Source organism: Podarcis bocagei (assembly GCF_964188305.1).
Source record: "Podarcis bocagei genome assembly, chromosome: 7".
Classification (NCBI taxonomy): Eukaryota; Metazoa; Chordata; class Lepidosauria; order Squamata; family Lacertidae; genus Podarcis; species Podarcis bocagei.
Window position 1 is genome coordinate 7459897 of NC_138132.1, and position 21313 is coordinate 7481209.

General features: G+C 46.2%; 2 protein-coding genes across 2 annotated transcripts in view; both read right to left on the reverse strand.

The window, feature by feature from the left end:
* The window catches only part of RINL (Ras and Rab interactor like), a 43354-nt gene extending 41140 nt beyond the window's left edge, over positions 1–2214 (reverse strand). Inside the window, exon 1 of the mRNA XM_081200261.1 lies at positions 2116–2214. The gene's annotated coding sequence lies outside the window, so the exon portion shown is untranslated. The remainder of the gene's footprint in view (positions 1–2115) is intronic.
* A 4607-nt stretch (positions 2215–6821) lies between these two features.
* Positions 6822–21248, reverse strand: SIRT2 (sirtuin 2). Its single transcript, XM_081200539.1, has 16 exons — positions 21111–21248; positions 20921–20988; positions 17709–17754; positions 16658–16774; positions 16131–16172; positions 14787–14893; positions 14605–14661; positions 13158–13226; positions 12074–12203; positions 10708–10767; positions 10439–10494; positions 9237–9313; positions 9087–9138; positions 8504–8571; positions 7781–7847; positions 6822–7617 (listed from the first exon to the last, which is right to left on the reverse strand). Exons 1-16 carry the CDS (start codon positions 21124–21126, stop codon positions 7474–7476), a joined length of 1176 nt encoding a protein of 391 aa, XP_081056665.1. The 5' UTR covers positions 21127–21248; the 3' UTR covers positions 6822–7473.
* Between the last annotated feature and the right edge of the window lie 65 nt (positions 21249–21313).

Consider the following 21313-nt stretch of genomic DNA (forward strand, 5'->3'; position numbering starts at 1 on the left):
CTCCGTCAGCTGCCTTCACGTGGTCTCGGGGACCGATTGTTCACTTCAAAAGAAAAAAGCGTGCAAAGGCGAAAGCAAAAATAGGGCAGAGAGGTGCACCTTCCAGGTTCCAAGCACCAGGGTGGCTGCCTAAAGATTCCGTAATTTGAGTTTCAGGTTTGAAAAGCATTTTTTTTTTAATTGCATGAAGCAATTTAGAGCCAGGAGATTAAAAACATTCCCCCCCCCCCTATTGACGCTACACACCCAGGTCGTCTGATCTGGCACGTCTCTGCACCAAGACAAAAGCGTGGCATGTCCTCTTCTAAGAGATGTTATTTGCAGATGATGCAACTTTGGCAGCGAACTCTGAGGAAGCTCTACAAAAGTTCATCAGACATTTTGCCTGCGGGGAGTTCAGCCTTACCATCACCTGACGAAGACCAATAGGGCGTCACCACGCTCCAAACATCAGCACTGGTCTAAGGTCGTTTTTATAAGACAAAATGAGAATAGAGCAAGGTAACGTAATGATAAAATATTATGAATTATGGAAAGGATTTGCTGTGACAATTACTAATCAAGATACAAGAGATGGGAGGAGGAGGAGGTCATGGAAAGAAGGTAATGGAAATTGGAGAATTTGAAAAGGATGGTTTTATTTTTTATTTTTCTTCTTATGTTTTTGCTTTTTTCTCTTTTTTGTAATCTTGTCTTTTTTTCTTGTGTAGTTTTAAAAAATTCTTGTTTTAATAAATATCATTTAAAAAAAAAAAAACATCAGCACTGGTGATCACACACTTGAGATGATTTTGTCTGCCTGGGTTCCACCATAACCAGTAACCTCCCCATCGATCCTGAGCTGGTAACATACTGGTAAGCCAGCTATGGTCGTGGCTCACCTCTCACAAAGGGTATGGAAGAATGTGATGCTAATATCCGACCCAGAGATGAAGGTCTACCAGGCTGGTGTGTTGAGCACACCGCTTTAAGGAAGTGAGTCGTGGGCAACTTACAACTGCCAGGAGCAATGCCCCCATGCCTTCCACATTAAACCTAAAAGAATTCAAGCCCACAAAGGGCACGCCCGAATACGGTTTCATCCAACTTTCAAAATGGATGGGTTTGTATTGATTTCAATGGCGGGCTTCTGTTCTACGACATGAAAGTGCGATTGGGGAAGCGTCAGTAGGAAGCCAGGTGGACTATGTACAAGGAAGCGTCCCATGTTCCCTAATTAATGGTTTTCAGTTTAATTTTTTCTATACAGTGGTACCTCGGGTTACATACGCTTCAGGTTACATATGCTTCGGGTTACAGACTCTGCTAACCCAGAAATAGTACCTCAGGTTAAGAACTTTGCTTCAGGATAAGAACAGAAATTGTACTCCAGCAGCGCAGCGGCAGCAGGAGGCCCCATAGGCTAAAGTGGTGCTTCAGGTTAAGAACAGTTTCAGGTTAAGAACGGACCTCCGGAACGAATTAAGTACTCAATCTGAGGTACCACTGTAAACTGCTTTGGGAAACTGCTTATACAGTGGTACCTTGGTTTGCAACCGTTTTGGATTGCAACTGTTTTGGATTGCAACTGTTTTGGATTACAGTGTCAAACCCGAAAGTGCATGACCCCTTTTTTGGGATTACAACCCTTTTTTATTTTTTGGAGGCCCCACTGGCAAAAGCGCGCCTTGGGTTACAACCTGTTTTGGTTTACAACTGGACCTCCAGAACGGATTGTGGTTGTAAACCAAAGGTACCGCTGTATCTGAAAGTGCTAAATGCTGATAAAACAAAATAGCGGCTTCTTAGCCTTTTTCAGGGGTGGGGAGAGGCATCTTGTTCTTGTCATATGAAGAGGAAGGATGGAGGGCACACGAAGGAGATTAAGATCAGCAAGGGGAGCAGTAAACACCTGGGAACGGGTGAGGAGGAGGAGGGGGTGGAAAGGAAACGAAGCACAGGTAGAAATTCCACCACCTTTGCAGTTTACCGACTCCGCTTTCTATTACATAAACATTTGCTCAAAATTCTCTCTGCAACAGTTCCGGAAAGTCGTTCTTGCTTCTCAAGTGTCCGGACCCAACAACTTCCAACCAGATTTCTATTTCCCCAACCCCACAGCATTCCAGAACATACCTATCTGTATCTCTGGATCTGGTCTCCTGGGGTCTCACACAGATCTGCCTACTTCATGGTGCTTTGGTCTGCTTCAAGGCAGCTGAATGCATTTAAATAACTTCAGACGAGACTGCTGGATCAGGCCAAAGGAGACCCGTTTAGATAAAGTGGGCACAAGATATTGGTCATAATATTATGTTTGCTGACTGGGAACAGTTGTGGAACACCGGCATGAAATTTACGGCATGTAATGCCTTAAAGGAAAATATTATGAAAATGATCTATAGGTGGTACATGGCCCCAGTCAAGCTTGCAAAAATTTACCACTTGTCTGATAATAAATGTTGGAAATGTAAAGAAATGTAAAGAATTGAAGGTACTTTTTTTCACCTTTGGTGGACGTGCCCAAGGATTAAGGCTTTCTGGGAAATGATATATAATGAAATGAAAAAGGTATTCAAATATACCTTCCCTAAGAAAGCAGAGGCCTTTCTCCTGGGCATTGTCGGCCAATCGGTGCAAAAGAAAGACAGAATATTCTTTATGTATGCTACAACAGCGGCAAGAATACTCATCGCAAAGTATTGGAAGACACAGGATCTACCCACCTTTGGAAGAATGGCAGATGAAGGTGATAGACCACATGGGACTGGCAGAAATGACTGGCAGAATCCGAGACCAGGGAGAAGAGACGGCGGAAGAAGATTGGAAGAAATTTAAGAATTATCTCAAGAAATATTGTAAAATTTATGAATTTTAGAATGATGTGGTTTTTAAAATCTAATGGAGTACAGCTGTAAAGATTAAGTGAAAGGAAAGTGAGGATAATAATTAGATAAAATTAAGGGAGAGGATTTGCTGAACTAAATTTTTGAAATGGGAATGCAAAAAGGGGAGGTATGAGGAGGTCGGTGAAATAAGTTTTAAGAAAATAAGGTATTGAAATTATACTTGTTTTTTTCCTTTTATTTTATTTTTGTCTGTGTTTGTATGTATTGATATGTTTGTTATAATTTGTAAAACCTTAATAAAAAATATTTTTTTAAAAAAAACCAAAGGAGACCCGTTTAGGCCAGCATCCTGTTCACATAGCAGCTGACCAGATGCCCCGCAAGCTGGACATAAGCACAGCTGTGTTCTGTCCACCTGGGGCTCCCTGCACCTTGTATTCAGAGGCATAATGTTTTGTGTACGTTGCCACCCAAGAGATGCCAGCCCTTGAGCCCGCAAGTCACTTCCTGCTCTTGTAGTTGTTCTTTGGCCCAACACAATACCGCAAGTGCTTCTTACGGGGATTAAGAGGTCCCGAATGCAAAGAACAGGAAGGTGCTTGGTTCTAAAATGAGGCGGGGATATGCCTGCAGTGGAAAACCCCAAATGGCATTGGCTGTTCTTTTGCTACATTTTTCACGTTTCCTAAGCACAGGAATAATGGAGAGGTAGCAAGGTGGGAGTAGGGCGTTAAAGCTGGTTTTCACAGCCTCCGTCACATCACTGAATACCACTCCCATCACATTTTGCACCAGATGCCAGTTGTTAAAACTAAAACTATACAGTGGTACCTCGGGTTAAGAACTTAATTCGTTCTGGAGGTCCGTTCTTAACCTGAAACTGCTCTTAACCCGAAGCACCACTTTAGCTAATGGGGTCTCCTGCTGCTGCTGCGCCGCCGGAGCACAATTTCTGTTCTCATCCTGAAGCAGAGTTCTTAACCTGAAGCACTGTTTCTGGGTTAGCAGAGTCCATAACCTAAAGCGTATGTAACCCGAGGTACCACTGTACAAGGAAGCAGGTTTAATTAAGAACATGAAAAGCCTGAAACACATACAGGTATCTGCTGGGCAGAGGCTAGTTCCTGGCTTTTCTACAAGCACACCTGAGAAAGATACCTTCCATTTGTTCCCCCACCCACCCAAAGTGCTTGAAAACCTCTGGCAGGAGAGAACAGAGCAAGGGGCAAGCAACCTTGGGGTGTTTAGCTTCTGGTTGGCATCCGTTTGCCTTAGGAGACAAAGGAAGAGTGCACCTTTGGGGGTGAAGTCAAGCTACTGGAGTTACAGCGCCTGCTGTGGCTGTAGAGACTGATGCAGGAGAGACATGTTTTCTAGCAGCTGGGGCAGACGAAGGCGTCCGGTTGTGCTGCTGCCTATGTATAATAGCATTTCTTCATTCTGCGCTCTCTCCCAGCGGTCATTCCTCCTCCGGTCACTGCTATGGATGCACAACCTGACTGACTGCAAGATTCCCACATGGCGAGGTCAATGTTGCCAGCCTTCATGTCATGTTGGCAGACATCTTTGTAATGCACAGTTGGTCAGCTGATGGGTCCGGTTGCTGGGAGCCTGCTCCCCGCAGAGTAACTCCTGCCATCTTCCATTCTGTAGCTATGACTAAGCCAGCCTAGACATCGCTGTAGGATTTGTGAATGTGAGTGGATTCCCATGAGAGATCAGAAAAAAACAGGGACTACAATGCTGAGAACAAGGTATCGGAAGTTCTAAATCGATTCCTTAAATGTTTTGGAAGGAGAGTAGTTGATGGGCTGCCCCCTCCCACCTGAACCTGCCAGCCCACCTGCCATCAATGTCAGATGCCCTGCTCAGTTTTCCACCACCTTTCCAGGTACCGTAGATGATTGGAGACACAGGACTGGACCCTTCAGCGTTGCAGCACCTGGACTCCGCAAGTCTCTCCCCGGAGAGCCGCAAACATAGTTGTTCCTAAGCTCCTTTTATTGTGGCAGTTTCGCCTATACTGAATGATTCTAAACACTCCCCCCCCCCCCATTGTGTTGCTTTGTGCCGACTCTCATTTTAATGGTTTCGTTGGGTGGTCTTACTCTGATATGTTACTGTCTTTGTTGCTTAATTTAGGATTTCAAATGTAAGCCCATTTGGATCTTCTTGCAAATAAATCACAATGTCTTTCAAGGAGGTTTTCACACGGATCCTCAACACTGCAAGGATGCTCCCACCTTCACTGTAGGGGGAGCTATTTAATCAGGGATACATCTCCACCCATGGGACGTGGGTGGCGCTGTGGTTAACCCACTGAGCCTCTTGGGCTTGTCAATCAGAAAGTCGGCGGTTCGAATCCCCGCGATGGGGTGAGCTCCTGCTCCTCAGTCCCTGCTCCTGCCAACCTAGCAGTTCGAAAGCACGTCAAAGTGCAAGTAGATAAATAGGTACTGCTCCAGCAGGAAGGTAAACGGCATTTCCGTACGCTGCTCTGGTTCGCCAGAAGCAGCTTAGTCATGCTGGCCACATGACCCGGAAGCTGTATGCTGGCTCCCTCGGCCAGTAAAGCGAGATGAGAGCCGCAACCCCAGAGTCGGCCACGACTGGACCTAATGGTCAGGGGTCCCTTTACCTTTACCTTACATCTCCACCCAGAAAGGATTTATGAAGCTGCGGCATAGCACAAGGCATCTGACAATGGAAGTAGCCTCTGGCTCATTCAGCACCTCATTGCGAGTCCTGCAACCTGTCAGGATCCTCAGCCGCAGTCAGAGGTAACTGGCCATTTCTCCAGGCATTCGGCTTGAGATCCTGTTGACCTCCCCGTCTGCGTCTCCCGGCAGGATACAGGCAAGGTCTCCATCGGCGATCCCTATCAGCGTGAGAGGGACACACCCCTCCTCCCTCCTCAGGGAGGGGAAAGAGTCAGACAGAAATCTATTTACATGTCTTTATTCCTCTCATTCCAGCAGTACAGAGAAACGTGTCTGCACTCTTCAGACTCCAACAGTAGAGTGGATACTCCACCCCTGTACTTCCAGTACAGGTCAGATGACTCTCTGTGCTAACATCCGGTGCTCAGTGCAATGAATAGACTGCCCCCTTTTTCCACTAGTACAGTCCCACACATCAACATCCTGTTTTGCATTCCAGACACCTGCAGCTGGCTTTCGCATTGCTGCTTTTTCCTGACACAAACCCTGCTCCCTGTCTTGCCTGGCCTATTTCCACCTGGCCTGGGAGGGCAGAGGCCCTGACTGACTCCAGCCACAAAGGGTGCTGCTTTTGCTGCTCACAATGCCTACAGACTGCCAGGGTGGAGCCTTGTGCAGGGGTTACTGCTGGGACCAAGGTTTTGTTTTCGAGATGCATCATTTTTGCCGTTATCTGGATTATGTTCTTGAATTTTTATTGCTGGACCTTATTAAGAATTGCCACTGTAATACTACTGTATATTTACTAACACAAGATGTTTTCATTAGCTTATGGTTTGTGACTGTCTAAATTTTGTTATGTCCCGTATCTAAGCAAATTATGTAAACCTTCTGGTGTGGTGAGTCGCCTGGAGTATGGTCTGCTATGGAAAGGTGGCGTACAAATAAACAGCGATAATGAGGTCTATGTCAATACGCACATTTGTGTGTATCTGTGCCAAGGCTGTCCAGTAGGAAAAGGGAATTTTCTCCATAAGGAGTACTGGAAACTCAAGCATCTTTTGGAAATTATGGGCTGGCTTCTGGGGTCCTGTAAAGGGCTAGGCTGGTTTTTTTAACATCACCCAGACATTATCTTATTTTAATCCAATTTTAAATGGGCAATTTAATATTTGTTTTTTAATCTGCTGAGACCTACTCCGATTTTCTTTTGGAAAGGTTATATAATAAAAAGCAACCAAAGACACTCACAATCCAACAGCCCAACCAGAAAAGGCCCTGCATGTGAGGAAGTGCTTGAAGGAGCAGAGCAAAGAGACACAATATCCTGTCCTTCGATCAAGGTGCTTGAATTTAATTGCCACTTATAATAGCTTAATGCAAAACAATCAAGGCAAAAGCTTAAAAGTACTCTTGCAAAATTGCAACCTTCCAAAGGTCAAGAGGGTTATCAGATAACCCCCTCGGGACAACCACTCTCCCCACCAGCCTTTCTTGGCCACGTTGGTGCCAAAGAAAGAATCTGTTCTCCAGGAAAAACAGCGAGAGGGCATAGTTAAGACCAAGGCTGGTTTTGTTCATCACTCCCTCCATCGGCCTTCAGACATAGCACAGGTTAGTTGGAAGTTAAGAAATGAAACAGAAGCATAAATGAATGGAACTCAACCCCAAAGAAATATTAATATTGCTAATTCAAGAATCCACCTTCTCGCTCATGATTCCAGCAATTTAGGGCTTCAATCAAACACCCCCAAAGTCAGCAGAAAGACTTTGTGCGTTGCTACCTGGGCATCTCCTCACTTCCATTCCACAACCCAGCTTGGATTCCCCACTTCATTATCTCCCAAGAAGAATATTTCTGTTGATCCCGGGCTTACAGAAGTCAAGTCAGGCAAGTCAACAAGCCACAAGGATCACTCAGCCTGTGGCCACGTTGATTTTTAATTCCTCCACAGCAAACGTCCCTCCTGTCCTGTCAAACCTCTTCACTCTTTGCTGTCAGGAGGCTTTTCCTTCTTTGGGGATGGCTTTTCCTTCTGCTCCTTGGTTAGAGGGTGGGAGGCACTTGCCCCACCTGACTTGGCATCTATGGCAGCGTGCTCCTTTTTCACCAGTTCCTCCAGCTCCGTCTGAAAGAAAAGAAATCAAGCTTGGAATCTCACTGAGAGACAAGGTAGAATGGAGCTGCTATAAGGATGGCAAGTCTAGGTAGGATATGAGACAAAACCCAAATGCAACCTGTTTATGTATGATCTGGGCTGCACCCCAGCGGTCCCTTAACAGGATAGGTACCTTCCATCCCAGCAGCTCGGCCAAAGCCAGGCAGCCCTCGTCACAGTCTCCAAGCCAGGCAACATCCCTACAAGAGAAGATGGGAGGCCCCCACAAAAGAATTAGGCTTTAGTGAACAACATAAACACTCAAAACAATTCACGTACATTCTTTTGGGGTTCCTTGCAAGGTCAGTGTTATCATCCCAAAATTACAGATGGAAGGGAAGAAGAAGAAGAAGAAGAGGAGGAGGAGTTTGGATTTGATATCCCGCTTTATCACTACCCGAAGGAGTCTCAAAGCGGCTAACAAACTCCTTTCCCTTCCTCCCCCACAACAAACACTCTGTGAGGTGAGTGGGGCTGAGAGACTTCAGAGAAGTGTGACTGGCCCAAGGTCACCCAGCAGCTGCAGGTGGAGGAGCGGAGACGCGAACCTGGTTCACCAGATTATGAGTCTACCGCTCTTAACCACTACACCACACTGGCTCTCACTGGGAAGGAGTCAAAGAGAGAGTGGTCACCATCTGTGCTTCTAGGCTACTGTACTCACTCACAAAGCGTTAACAGTGCAGATTCAAGAGAGGGTACAACCCAAACACCACGTCCTCTTGCCCAAGAGCCTCCACTTTACTAACTGCTCTGTTCTGAGCACCACACCATTAAACACCCCGGGCCCCCACCATCCAGTGGTAGCATCATTGGCTCAGCCTCTGTTCCCAGCCCAGGCCCAAAGGTCACGTGCCTGTATGCCTTCTCTGAATCAAAGTCCATTCCACAGCCGTAGCCCATCAGGGACATGAAAGGATCACTCTGCAAAGAGACAGAAAGCATAAAAGGAGTATCTCAATGGCTCCAAAATTGGAGCCTCCCTCACTGGGAGGGAGAGGGAATGGCTGTTTCATGGATTCTTCACTGTCCTTATCAGTATCATCACACTGATTAAGTCTTAAAGTTAACTGTCTTCATGGAAGGCTCCAATTCTGCCCCTATATATCACTTGCTCAAGAGACAAAGTTGTTGTTGATATCTTGGGCAAGTTTTTGTGCAACTGTAAACAAGGTCCCCATTAGCACTCAACTATGAAAATAACCATTACTGGAAACTGGATTTGCACAGAGTGTTGATGTCATTAAAACCGCAGCCTCTAAACCTTGCTTGCGTGTCCCACCATTCTTAATGAGAGCAGAGTAGATGTTGGTGTCAGGAAAATGTTCTCTCTGCTGCAATTATAGTAACAAAAGCAATTACTTCCGGTACCTGAGAAGCTTTTCAACCCAGAATACCTAATCGCAGATAGCCATAGTCTGTACCACAGACTATCTTACCTCTCCAGTCTTCTCCTTATTGATCAGGAGCCGCGGTGTGTTTGTTGGTACCCTTGAAAGGAGAAAGGAAAAAATGGCTATGGTAGTGTTGCCTTAACAAGCAATAGTCACCCCTCAGCCACACTGCCTACATGGCAGAAGTTCACCTACCTGCTGACGAGAGAGGCAAAGGGCTGGACCTGCAGGGAGGTGCCCATGATAATAAGCAAGTCCACGTTACGGAAATCCTGCAAGCAGGAGGGAAGGAGAGGGGGGGCTGCTGTGAAGGATTGTGAGCACCACAGAAATACCGCCGCAAGCTCTCTAGCCGTGTTTCAGTACCTCCCCTCTCCTCTCCAAAAAACCACAAGGAGGCTATTTGCACCCTTTGGGTGCATTGCCCTGAACCCAGTTATCATCTACTTGCTGGGCTAGACAAGCCACATGATTCGAACAGAGTTACATTCATTACAGTTCACGGGAGAATTCTGTGGTTCAAAGCCCATGAGGGTGTAAGCAATTGCAGCTCTTCAGCAGAGAAGAAAACCACAGACTCCTGGAATGCATGAGCATTAAATGCTGGCGTGCTGCACACAGAGTGATTTCTGGCCACAAACTGAAGTGTGCTGAGCTAACAAGCCCACAGTGAACAATGTAAGAGTTGATTATGCCCTATTTACAGGGCTGCTCTGAATGCATTAATTCCTCGCGAGCATCTTTGGTGCAGGGTTTGCCTTAACCCCCTCGACAAAGACTTCTCTTTTGTACCTATTTATAGCCCAATCTGCTGTCTCCATTTTCCCTACCCCTTGATAAATGTTTTACTAATCCCAGCCATCTAGAATGATATAGTAGGCCTGTCATAGCATTACACAGCCTACAGATTTGGCTCTGTGACAGCATCACTGAGATCCAGCTGAGAGCAAGGACAATGCTTCCTGGGGTGCTCACTAAGGGGACTCCAACCACTGAGATCACTGACTCTCCTCTCACTCCAAAGTGACTGAGCAGGTGACTGTGCAGCTCTCTGCTGCAGGCCTCCCCCATGCGAATTATGGAGGGGCGCAGTTCTGAAGCTGCTCTGCACATTCACAAGGTGAGCTGTGCTCCCATTTCTGGTCAACACATCTTTTTAAAAAATCCATGTTCCCTATTTACATAAACCCTGGGAGGCTTACAATATAGTAAACTGACATAACCCAATCAAAATACATTTAAAAAGCCACAAAATTTACCGCCGATTCAATATCTAGTGCATTTGTGCAAATTTCAGCAGTTAACGTAAGGATCCAGAGGTCATGGGGCTTTGCAGACCTGTGAATATGGGGCTACAAGAATCCTGACTCTGAGGGAAAAGCAACCAGGACACTTACTGACTGCATCAGAGAGAAGAAACGAGAGGGCAGGTTCTCCCCAAAGAACACGATATCTGAGTAGAGAAGGGGGGGAAGTCAGTACTGCATGAGTGGAGAGATTCTGTGAGAGAATAGACTGCAGCTCCTTGATAATCTCAGTTTTCATTAGAAACAAAAAACAGCTGCAGCAAATTTCTAACCCCTCTGCCCTTGTGTTTGAATCAAATCTACGACAAAGGATTTTGAGATGGGTTGGGGGGAGGTGACATTTCAGAAGATAAGCTCACCTGGCTTCACAACACTGTGACATTTCTCACACTTTGGAATGAGAGATGAGAAGATCTTTTCTGAAAGGAAACAGACAAGAGGTCTGGAATGCTAGAAAATGTAACTGAACGCAGCCCACGGGCAGTAAGCCCATTTTCTGACACGCCCACACTTGCCTCCATACTGGGCAAACAAGCAGCTACTCTTTTATACCTTGGGTGACCGAATTGGCACGCTGAAATCACAGGCAGCAGTGGCTCCTTCAGCAGCAGCATTCACACAGTATGGAAACCACGGTTATCTCACCACCAAGAAGGGGCAACCTATCACGCATTGCTTCCTCTCTACCAAAAGGTATCAAAGCCACGTCCAAGAGATTCCGCAGGATTTCATAGAATCATAGAATATAATCATAGAATCCTAGAGTTGGAAGAGACAACAAGGGCCATCGAGTCCAACCCCCTGCCAAGCAGGAAACACCATCAGAGCACTCCTGACATATGGTTGTCAAGCCTCTGCTTAAAGACCTCCAAAGTAGGAGACTCCACCACACTCCTTGGCAGCAAATTCCACTGTCAAACAGCTCTTACTGTCAGGAAGTTCTTCCTAATGTTTAGGTGGAATCTTCTTTCTTGTACTTTGGATCCATTGCTCCGTGTCCGCTTCTCTGGAGCAGCAGAAAACAACCTTTCTCCCTCCTCTATGTGACATCCTTTTATATATTTGAACATGGCTATCATATCACCCCTTAACCTCCTCTTCTCCAGGCTAAACATGCCCAGCTCCCTTAGCCGTTCCTCATAAGGCATCGTTTCCAGGCCTTTGACCATTTTGGTTGCCCTCCTCTGGACACGTTCCAGTTTGTCAGTGTCCTTCTTGAACTGTGGTGCCCAGAACTGGACACAGTACTCCAGGTGAGGTCTGACCAGAGCAGAATACAGTGGCACTATTACTTCCCTTGATCTAGATGCTATACTCCTATTGATGCAGCCCAGAATTGCATTGGCTTTTTTAGCTGCCGCGTCACACTGTTGGCTCATGTCAAGTTTGTGGTCAACCAAGACTCCTAGATCCTTTTCACATGTACTGCTCTCAAGCCAGGTGTCACCCATCTTGTATTTGTGCCTCTCATTTTTTTTGCCCAAGTGCAATCCTTACATTTCTCCCTGTTAAAATTCATCTTGTTTGTTTTGGCCCAGTTCTCTAATCTGTCAAGGTCGTTTTGAAGTGTGATCCTGTCCTCTGGGGTGTTAGCCACCCCTCCCAGTTTGAAAACTTCCCCAAAGGAAGTTTTATTTCTATTGTATACCCCTTCAGTCCTCCCTCTAGGATCCCATGATTGCCCTCCCCCCCACCCCCTGCAACACACACACTATGGAGCATCACCTTTCATCCACTCCAGGGTGTATGCCTTTTTGCAGCCGGAATGGATGCAGTGGGAAGTGAAGAAGGTGCCGTGAGCTTCCACGAGGTCATCCTGATCCAGGCCAGCCACCCGCTCCAAGGTGTCTATGTTCTGAGAAGGACAGAGAAAGTGTCCAGGACAAGTGAGCGGGAGAAATTCTCTAAGCCCAAATGGCTGCCCACATAAGAGCTAAAGCTGACTAGGGGCAGCAAGCAACAAGGAGCACAATTCTAAGAGATGCTTCTGATGTGTCAAAGGCTCCTGCTCTGTAATAGGGCAAAGAACTGCAATGCCCATGGGAACAGAGGTCAAACTACTGACTGAGACAAGTGGTTCTGGCATTGGGGCTGCATATCCTTCCTGCTGAAGCATTTTTACTACAGTGGTGCCTCGCAAGACGAAAAGAATCCGTTCTGTGATTCTCTTCATCTAGCGGTTTTTTTCGTCTTGCGAAGCAAGCCCATTGAAGGATTAGCGGATTAGCGCTATTAGCGGCTTTTAGAGGCTTTTAGCGGCTTATCTGCTGATCGGATCAGCTGATAAGCGGCTTAGCGCTATTAGCGGCTTTTAGCTGCTTTTAGCGGCTTATCTGCTGATCGGATCAGCTGATAAGCGGCTTAGCGGCTTAGAAAAAGGGGGGGGAAGGAAAAAAAAACCCACAGGAACTTGCAAGACATTGCCGTCTTGCGAAGCAAGCCCATAGGAGATTCGTTTTGCGAAGCACCTCCAAAACTGAAAACTCTTTCGTCCAGCGAGTTTTCCGTCTTGCGAGGCATTCGTCTTGCGGGGCACCACTGTATTTGTATGCCATGCAATGAAGAAAGAACCAGGAATGGCTAAAGGGCTGGTGGTCGGCTCTGCTTCCACTGAGTTCTGGGATACTAACCTACAATCTTCCCTCTTATCCATCTAGAGTGACTTCTGGAAGCAGGGTTGGCCTGCAGAGCAATACCACCAGGCTCACCAGATGTTTCCAACATTTTAAAATAAAAAAGCCTAAGTCCTCTAGGCTGAAAGATTCACTTGCCCTCTTTTGTGATCCACGAGAAGGTTGGTTTTACCCACCTGTGTGTAGCAGCGCAACAGCATCCCTTTCTCCTTCAGGAGGCGCATGAAGTAGTGGCAGACCGTGGGCTGAAAAAGAGCAGAGCCCCAGGCTAAGCCACTATTCTTGGAAACAGATGTGGTAGGCGGTGGTTTACTGGAACTCAAGGAACAGGGCTGGCAACAGGGCAGGCATCGCTGGGCACTCCTGCAAGGGCCAAACTGCTACTCTCTGGAGCTTCCCGATCCTGCTGCTCCTGCTATTTCCTGTTGCTGCCTATTTGCATGCAATTAGCATTTTATTATTTTATTAGCCTCAACCAGAACCAGGGCCTTTTCAACACTGGCCCTGGCCTGGTGGAACGCTCTGTCTCATGAGACCAGGGCCCTGCAGGATCTGATTTCTTTCTGCAGGGCCTGTAAGACAGAGTTGTTCCGCTTGGCCTTTGGCTTGGAATCAACTTGATCCCCTCACCCTTTTTCCTTTCTCCTTCTGTGATGGAACTCCTATTTGGGGACTTCCCTGGCTTTTTTCTGGCCCACGTAGCACCAGTCTGGATAGTTGGCCTTGGTGAAGATTTGACGTTTTCATCCCCAAAAAGTTTTTTATTTGAGTTTCTACTGAAATGAGGCTGCATTTTAATGCTGTATTTTAATCTTGTTTTTAAGTTGTATTTTAATCAATTGTTTTATACCTGGTGTTAGTCGCCCTGAGCCTGGTCTTGGCTGGGGAGGGTGGGGTATAAATAAAATTTATTTATTATTATTATTAGAGAAAGCAAATGGGGCAACATTTTTCACTTCCCCTGTGCTATCCCTATGAGGCCCAGAGGTTATGGACAAACAGGCAGCAGTGCCTTATAGAGGTAGGGGTACGGGGGCTCAGAGAGAGGGGTCCTCCACTCCCCAAACCAAGAGCTAGTACTGCAAAGCAGGGAACGAGGATTAATCAGAGTGGTAATAGAAACCCAGAATTCCAGGCCTCTTCCCACCAACAGGAGCCCTCTTCCGGATTCAAGATCCACATCCCCTCAACTCATTTGAACTGGGAAGAAAACCCTGGAGAAATCCAGCTCCCATCTTGCTCCACAAACCAGAGCTGCAAACAGGTATACATGGCTTTGACACAAAGCTGCCTCCTACATATGCTGCGCTGAAAATGAGGAGACATATAGCTTTCCCTTCTTTAAATCCATGGCACCAAGTCCAAAAGAAGTGAACGCTTCCTTCAACAATTAAGGGAACTACTGAAAAAAATCAAAATGTCTCAAACATCCCAAGAGACTTTAAAACATCAAGAAGGTCCACAAACAAGTTAGAAGTTACAGTCCTGGCTGAAATCTGGGGACAGAACCTGGGAGCCCTGACCTCCCTAACCCCAAACCCTCCCAAAACATATGATAGCCAATCCCCTCTCCCTGAGCCATGTTTTAACTCTAAATTAGGGACAATGCAAAAGAAAGCTTACCTTGAATTGCCCCGGGTACAGTTCTCGGGCCAAGGCAAAGAATGGCTCCGGGTGTTGCTAAATCAAGGCAGAGAAATACAATCAGTCGCACAAAGAGAAAACAATGATGTTTTCAGCTGATGCCAGCTTTCATGGTGTTTTCAGCTGATGCCAGCTTGCGGGCAGATGACTAAGTGTGGTACCTTGAAATAGCTGATCTCAAAGATGGCTTCAGGGTACGGCAGGTTGTACTGCTGCAAGTTGGCGTAGAGCCCCGTGCCTGGTGAGCGGAAATCAGGTATCCCTGCAGCTGAGAAGCACAATGTCACTTTGTTAAGAAATTCAGTAGTTGGAAAATCCTAACAGAGACTTGCCCTACCCCCGGACCCTGGTTAACATTCATCCGATGTGCGCATGTATTGACACCAGCATTATTTAAGCTGGGAAGTGTGTTTGGTGCTTTATTGGTTTCAACCCCAGTACAACAGAAGAACGGAAGAAGAAACTATGGATAGTTCAGTTGTTAGAGCATGAGACTCTTAATTTTGGGGCTGTGAGTTTGAGCCTCAAATTGGGCAGAAGATTTTCTGCACTGCAGGGGGCTGGCCCTCAGGGTCCCTTCCAACCCTTTGATTCTATGATTCAAACAGAGAACACAAAAAGAGCCCTGCTAGATCAGTCCAGCTTAAACTTAGAGTATGACCTAAGCCAGTTATTTTGAAAAAATCACCATGAAGAACATTTTCTACATTGACTTGTCTGTCAAGAAAATTCCTTGTGATACAGAGGGTTCTGACAGGTTTCAATGTGTGCACATCTCACAGGGGACAATCAACAGACCTGTTGGGTTTCAGCATTGCCCTTGAATACACCTGATTCTTCCCTGGTAGGTGCACATTGGCAGTGAAGATCAGGAAACTGCCTGGAAGGCTTTTTAAGCAGGCAGCTTAAAAAGAGTCCAGACTGGTCACAAACAATATTTCAGGCGAGGGATATCTGTATCAAGTGCTGATCCAATTTAATAGACTTGGTTATCAATACTGGGTAATGATTCCTTGACATCAGACAAATATATTTGGCCACCCTAAATACTACAGAGTTTTAAAACATACACATGCTAGGTGTGCAGCCTTTAGCTACTTTATCCTGGGAGGAGTCATGGCTCAGTGGCAGAACGCATGATATGCATGCAGAATCTTTCAGGTCCAATCACATCTCTTAGTTTATAAAACAAATCTCTGGTGGCAGGACAGGAAAAGACCTTGGATAGCTGGTACTAGGCTGCAAGTGAACCAGCAGACTCAGCAGAAGGCAACTCATTCTACGCTGACCCTCATCTCTGGAAAGACAGATGAACATTTCTATTTAAGAAGTGTCAGCGCCCCTCCATAGGTGGGATTATATATCACTGTTGTGACTAGAGAGGCCTCTGACACATACACACATTACATGCTGGCCAGAAACACAGTCTGCTCTATTCCTTCCTTTTGACACAACCAAAAATAATAAAAGAAGCGCATGATCAAAAAAGCCCTTGTGAAACTCACCAGTTGAGATTCCTGCTCCCACCATACATACTACCTTCTTGCCTACAACAAAAAAAGAAGGAAGCGCTTTTTAAATCTCCATTGTTTAGATGATAAGAGTCTCACACCTATCCCCAGCCCTGTAGCAACACTGTGGGCTCCTACTTTTGGTCTTTATTTGTTTCAACTGGTTTACACCAGTTGTGGATGCTTTAGCTGAGATTCCTGCATTGCAGGGGGTTGGATTAAATGACCCTTCAGGTCTTTCCCAACTGTACAATTCTGTGATTTTATCTGTAAGCCACCTTGAGTCAGGGAAAGGATGGGGTATAAATAAATATATAAAAATTATTAGTATTTCTAGAAATAAAAAAGGCTGAGCTTTGGCCCAGATGAATTTTCTAAAAGTAAGAGGTCTGTTTCAGCTTTATCTTAGCACTGCTTCATGTCAGTGTTTTTTTTGGTGGCTTGGCAAAGGGCGTTAAACCAAGAGGCTGCCAGAATTCCACCCAGGTCCAAGCCCACCTGAAAACGGAGTGCTGGCTTACATTTTTCAGACAGCATGAACCTGCTCACACCATCCAGCGTCAGCTCATCCAGCACTTTCTCAGGCTTCTCACTGCCTAAGCCCAGTGTTCGGGACAAGAGGTTTCGTAGAAAATCCACTGGCAAGAGAAAGAGAGAGAGCGCTCCATAAAGTTAGACACAATGAATCTCAAATGTCCAGAACCTCTGGACTATATTATGAGATCTTGCCTGCAGAAAAGTTTGTGTTGCTCAAAAGTCTGCTATTGTGCACTGCTAATGATCTCCAGTCAAAACTAAACCTTTCATTACAACGGAAAGAGATACCGGTAGTAGGAATCTGAGGGGCAAGGGGAAAGACCTGTGTTAGAAACTGGTTCTTCCCAATAACAGCTTCATTTTTCAACACAAAAAATCAATAATGGGTGTGAGACTGCAGCTTCTCCACCCAGAGACTGACAAAAACATTTTGGCAACAGAGACAAAATTTTAAAAGTAGTAAAAATAGTAAACAAAATTGACCAATTTGCTGCCCAAGGTTGCCCAATGATTGCTTAATCATAGGGTCAGCTCCACACCTTTCTGAAAAAAAGCTTTAAATACAGAAGGGTTTTTAGGAACTTGAAAGGGTCTCCTTGGTAGCTGATTTAACTAATGAGTTATCAGATATGGGAAGGAACGTGCACTGCTAAACTGACGGCTGAAATTCCAAGTGCCTAAAAATACATTGCTTCCAGTCTGCAACTATAGTCAAAAGAATGAACCACAGGCTGCTCTGAAGGAAAAACTCATGTACTTAAGTGAAAATAGATATTACAGCACAACCCTAGCCAGGTCTACTCAGGTGTAAGTGCTACTGAAGTTAATGAGGCTTACTCCCAGATAAGTAGGGTTAGACTAGCATCCTTAGCCAGAAAGTTACACAAGTCAAGGTGACATAATGACATTTTCAGATTTATGCAGGTATCTGTGGCCTTTATTTTGTATACGTTGTGGTCAACTGCATCACTGATGTAAACTTCCACCCGTACAGGCCCAACCCATACATAGGAGCCTCTCAAATGGGACACCTACTTTCAGTTTCACCAGAAGCTCCGGCTTCGTTGTCAGAATCTGAATCCTGTACAAAAAAAATAGGAAGGAAAGGTGAATGAAGTTGGAAAAGGTTGTTTCTAAGCTACTGTGAAGTTTGTTTTACTGTTTAACCTTAATCTACCATTGAATAACTGAACCTCACTACTTATTGCTCCTCCATGGCAATTAACAGTTCACTTACTCACTTCTTTCTGACATATGAAATCTCTTCACCATGGATCTACACAGAGAACACAGTGGCCACAGCCACCTAACAGTAATTAAAATTCTGAAAGGTGAAATTATGAGGACTTATCCACACCTGCCTTTCCTCCAGTCTTTCCAGGCACGATCCTCTCTGTGCTTTAAATCTCTGAGTCCAAGTGCTTTCGTTTTTCTTTTTCGCTCTGGAGCGTTCCCTGTGAATACGCACTCTTTAAAGCTGAATCAGAACAAACAGTGACCTGCTGGAAACCCCAGCTGACGTTTGCTCCGACCAAGCGCTGAAGAGAGGGCTTGGAACGGGGAGGATGTGGATTCTCCTACCTTGGAGGTTTTTAGGCAGAGGTTGGGTGGCCATCTGCCATGGATGCTTTAGCTGAGATTCCTGCATTGCAGGGGATTGGACTAGAGAACCTTTGATGATACCTTCCAATTCTTAGGATTCTCTGATTCCTTCCTCTACAATGTCATATATTAAATTTACAAACCAGTTGTTCCTTCTTGGGATCTCTAACAGTCGAGGCATAACCCAGCTGCGCTACATAATTCTTAAAATGTGAATCAAATAACGCAGGAAGTGTTGTGCTGGATCAAACCAAGTTCTTTCTTAGGGAAGTTTGTTTAGGGAAGTTTTTAATGTTTGATGTTTTATCATGTTTTTAGTATTCTGTTGGGAGCCGCCCAGAGTGGCCGGTCCCATCAACCGGCAGGTGCTCACCAGCTCACCATTGGCCCAGCTGTGGGAAAAGGCCTCCCTTGCATGACCCTAGACGACCCTTCCTTTTTTTTCAAAAAAAAGTGTTTGTTAATTTTCCAATAAGAACATCCAATTAACATATCAAATCCAATCCAATAAAAATAATAAAAAGTCCAATTGTCTTCCAAATAGTAATCTTAATTTTTTTTTACTTCCTACGGCCTGAATTCCAAAGCGTTTTCCACATCATAGTCCTATGTCTTATGTTTTCATAATTCCAAATCATGATTTTATCCTCCACGTTAGTCTCTGGCTCTGTGACCCTCAATCATGTCAGAAGATGACCCTTCCAACTCTACGATTCTACTGTATGAGTAATAATAATAATAATAATAATTTTATTATTTATACCCCCCACACCCATCTGGCTGGGTTTCCCTAGGCAGTCTGGGCCATAGTGAAGGAGGTGAGGACAGGTGCCCCACCTAGGCCTGAAGTCACCTAGGCCTCAAAACTGTCCAAAATTCCTTTTCTGTCTTCTAAAAATCCACAGCTAAAGTTTTCCTCTGCTTCCTCACAAGATGCTGTGGCAAAGGCAAATTGTTACTTTTATCACCACAAGAAGGCTTCAAAAAGCTAATGAATAGGCTCTGTTCAAAGCAAGCCTGAGAACTGACTTTTATCTCATTCAGTTGCAACATCTTGGACATCCTGAACCGCAAGGCTTCTCACCCCCCTTTCCTGGGAAGGGCGCCAAGAGTCCACAAGAGTCCCAAGACAGGAGCTTTCTGTTCATGCTCAGGGGAACTCATGAGGCAGGACTCTAGAGGAGGAGGAGAAAGGGGAGGGAACTGGAAGGGGAATCTATACTCTATGCAAATGGCTGTGAACTCGTGCTTGTTTTGTGAATCTATCACACTTGCTCCTTCTACCAGTTCATGGATGGTAGAATCATAGAGTTGGAAGAGACCACAAGGGCCATCGAGTCCAACCCCCTGCCAAGCAGGAAACACCATCAGAGCACTCCTGACATATGGTTGTCAAGCTTCTGCTTAAAGACCTCCAAAGGAGGAGACTCCACCACACTCCTTGGCAGCAAATTCCACTGTCAAACAGCTCTTACTGTCAGGAAGTTCTTCCTAATGTTTAGGTGGAATCTTCTTTCTTGTAGTTTGGATCCATTGCTCCGTGTCCGCTTCTCTGGAGCAGCAGAAAACAACCTTTCTCCCTCCTCTATGTGACATCCTTTTATAAATTTGAACATGGCTATCATATCACCCCTTAACCTCCTCTTCTCCAGGCTAAACATGCCCAGCTCCCTTAGCCGTTCCTCATAAGGCAGGGGTGTCAAACTCAAATTCATCGGGGGCCGCGCCGCCGCTAGATGGCAGACGTTCTCTGGCTTGCAGGCTGCCGCGCATGCGCTGAAGAGGCGGCTTTCTTGTGTAAAAAAAAAAAAAAGCGAGAATAAAAGGTGAAGGCTGGCGGCTGGCGGTGACTACACGGGCCACATGACGAGGTCTGGCGGGCCGGATTCGGCCCGCGGGCCTTGTGTTTGACACCCGTGTCATAAGGCATCGTTTCCAGGCCTTTGACCATTTTGGTTGCCCTCCTCTGGACACGTTCCAGTTTGTCAGTGTCCTTCTTGAACTGTGGTGCCCAGAACTGGACACAGTACTCCAGGTGAGGTCTGACCAGAGCAGAATACAGTGGCACTATTACTTCCCTTGATCTAGATGCTATACTCCTATTGATGCAGCCCAGAATTGCATTGGCTTTTTTAGCTTCCGCGTCACACTGTTGGCTCATGTCAAGTAGAAATAAAGCTTTTTCTCTAAAACTCTTCCTTGAGTGTCTGTTGACTCCCATTTCCCTTTCCCGGGTGCAATACTTTTTCCCACCCGAGGGCAAAGCCTCATAAGGATACATCTTATTCCGAATAGGATTCCTCGCAAGAAAAGGGAAAAGTTGACAGCTATGCTCTGGGCGTAACCAAACGTCAAACATTTAAAAGCTTCCTGATATGGGGCTGCCTTCGACTGCCTCCTGAGAGATGCGTGGTACTTTTGATCATCTCGAAAGCGCAGAAAGAGAAGGGCCAAAAACAGACTTGGGTCAAGGCAGGAGGAAGGGAGGGGAGGGGCAGAGGCTTTGCCTGTTGAACCTCTGCCTGGCAGGCCCGGGGGAAGGGGTCAGACCAGACCTTTCCCCCCCCCCAAACACCCCCATGGGAGATACGAGAAGGGGACCCCCACCTCCCACCCAATTCCCTTTTCCTTTGCCAGCTTCTCACCGACGAGGCAGGGCCCTTCTCGGCCTCTTCCTCGTCCTCCCCGGCGGCAGCGGAGGTGGCTCCGGGCTCTGTGACAGGAAAAGACACAACAAAGGGGGAGTGTGAGGAGGAGGAAGAGGCGGCGGCGGTTACTTCAGCGGTGCGGGGCCCCGTCTCCCACACCCCAACAAACCCCCTCACAACAGGCTACCTTCCCGGCTGTCCATGGAGCCGCTGTCGGGTCTCCTGACAGGAGAACTTCAACCCCCAGGAGGCACCGCGGCGCGGCAGCCAATCGCCAGCCAGGCTCCCAGCATGCACCGGGAAAGGGTGGTTGGTGTTGTTTTCAACCCCTTCGCCGCCGAGGAGCGAGAGGGGGGAATCCCGGCATGCCTTGCGGCGCCGGCAAGTAAC

Excerpts from the sequence above, each read along its gene's own strand:
- SIRT2 (XM_081200539.1), bottom strand. Across the intron at positions 14,662-14,786 it reads TTGAGATCAGCTATTTCAAG|CAACACCCGGAGCCATTCTT; the intron begins GTACCACACTTA and ends GCCTTGATTTAG. Across the intron at positions 10,495-10,707 it reads TCACAGTGTTGTGAAGCCAG|ATATCGTGTTCTTTGGGGAG; the intron begins GTGAGCTTATCT and ends TTCTCTACTCAG.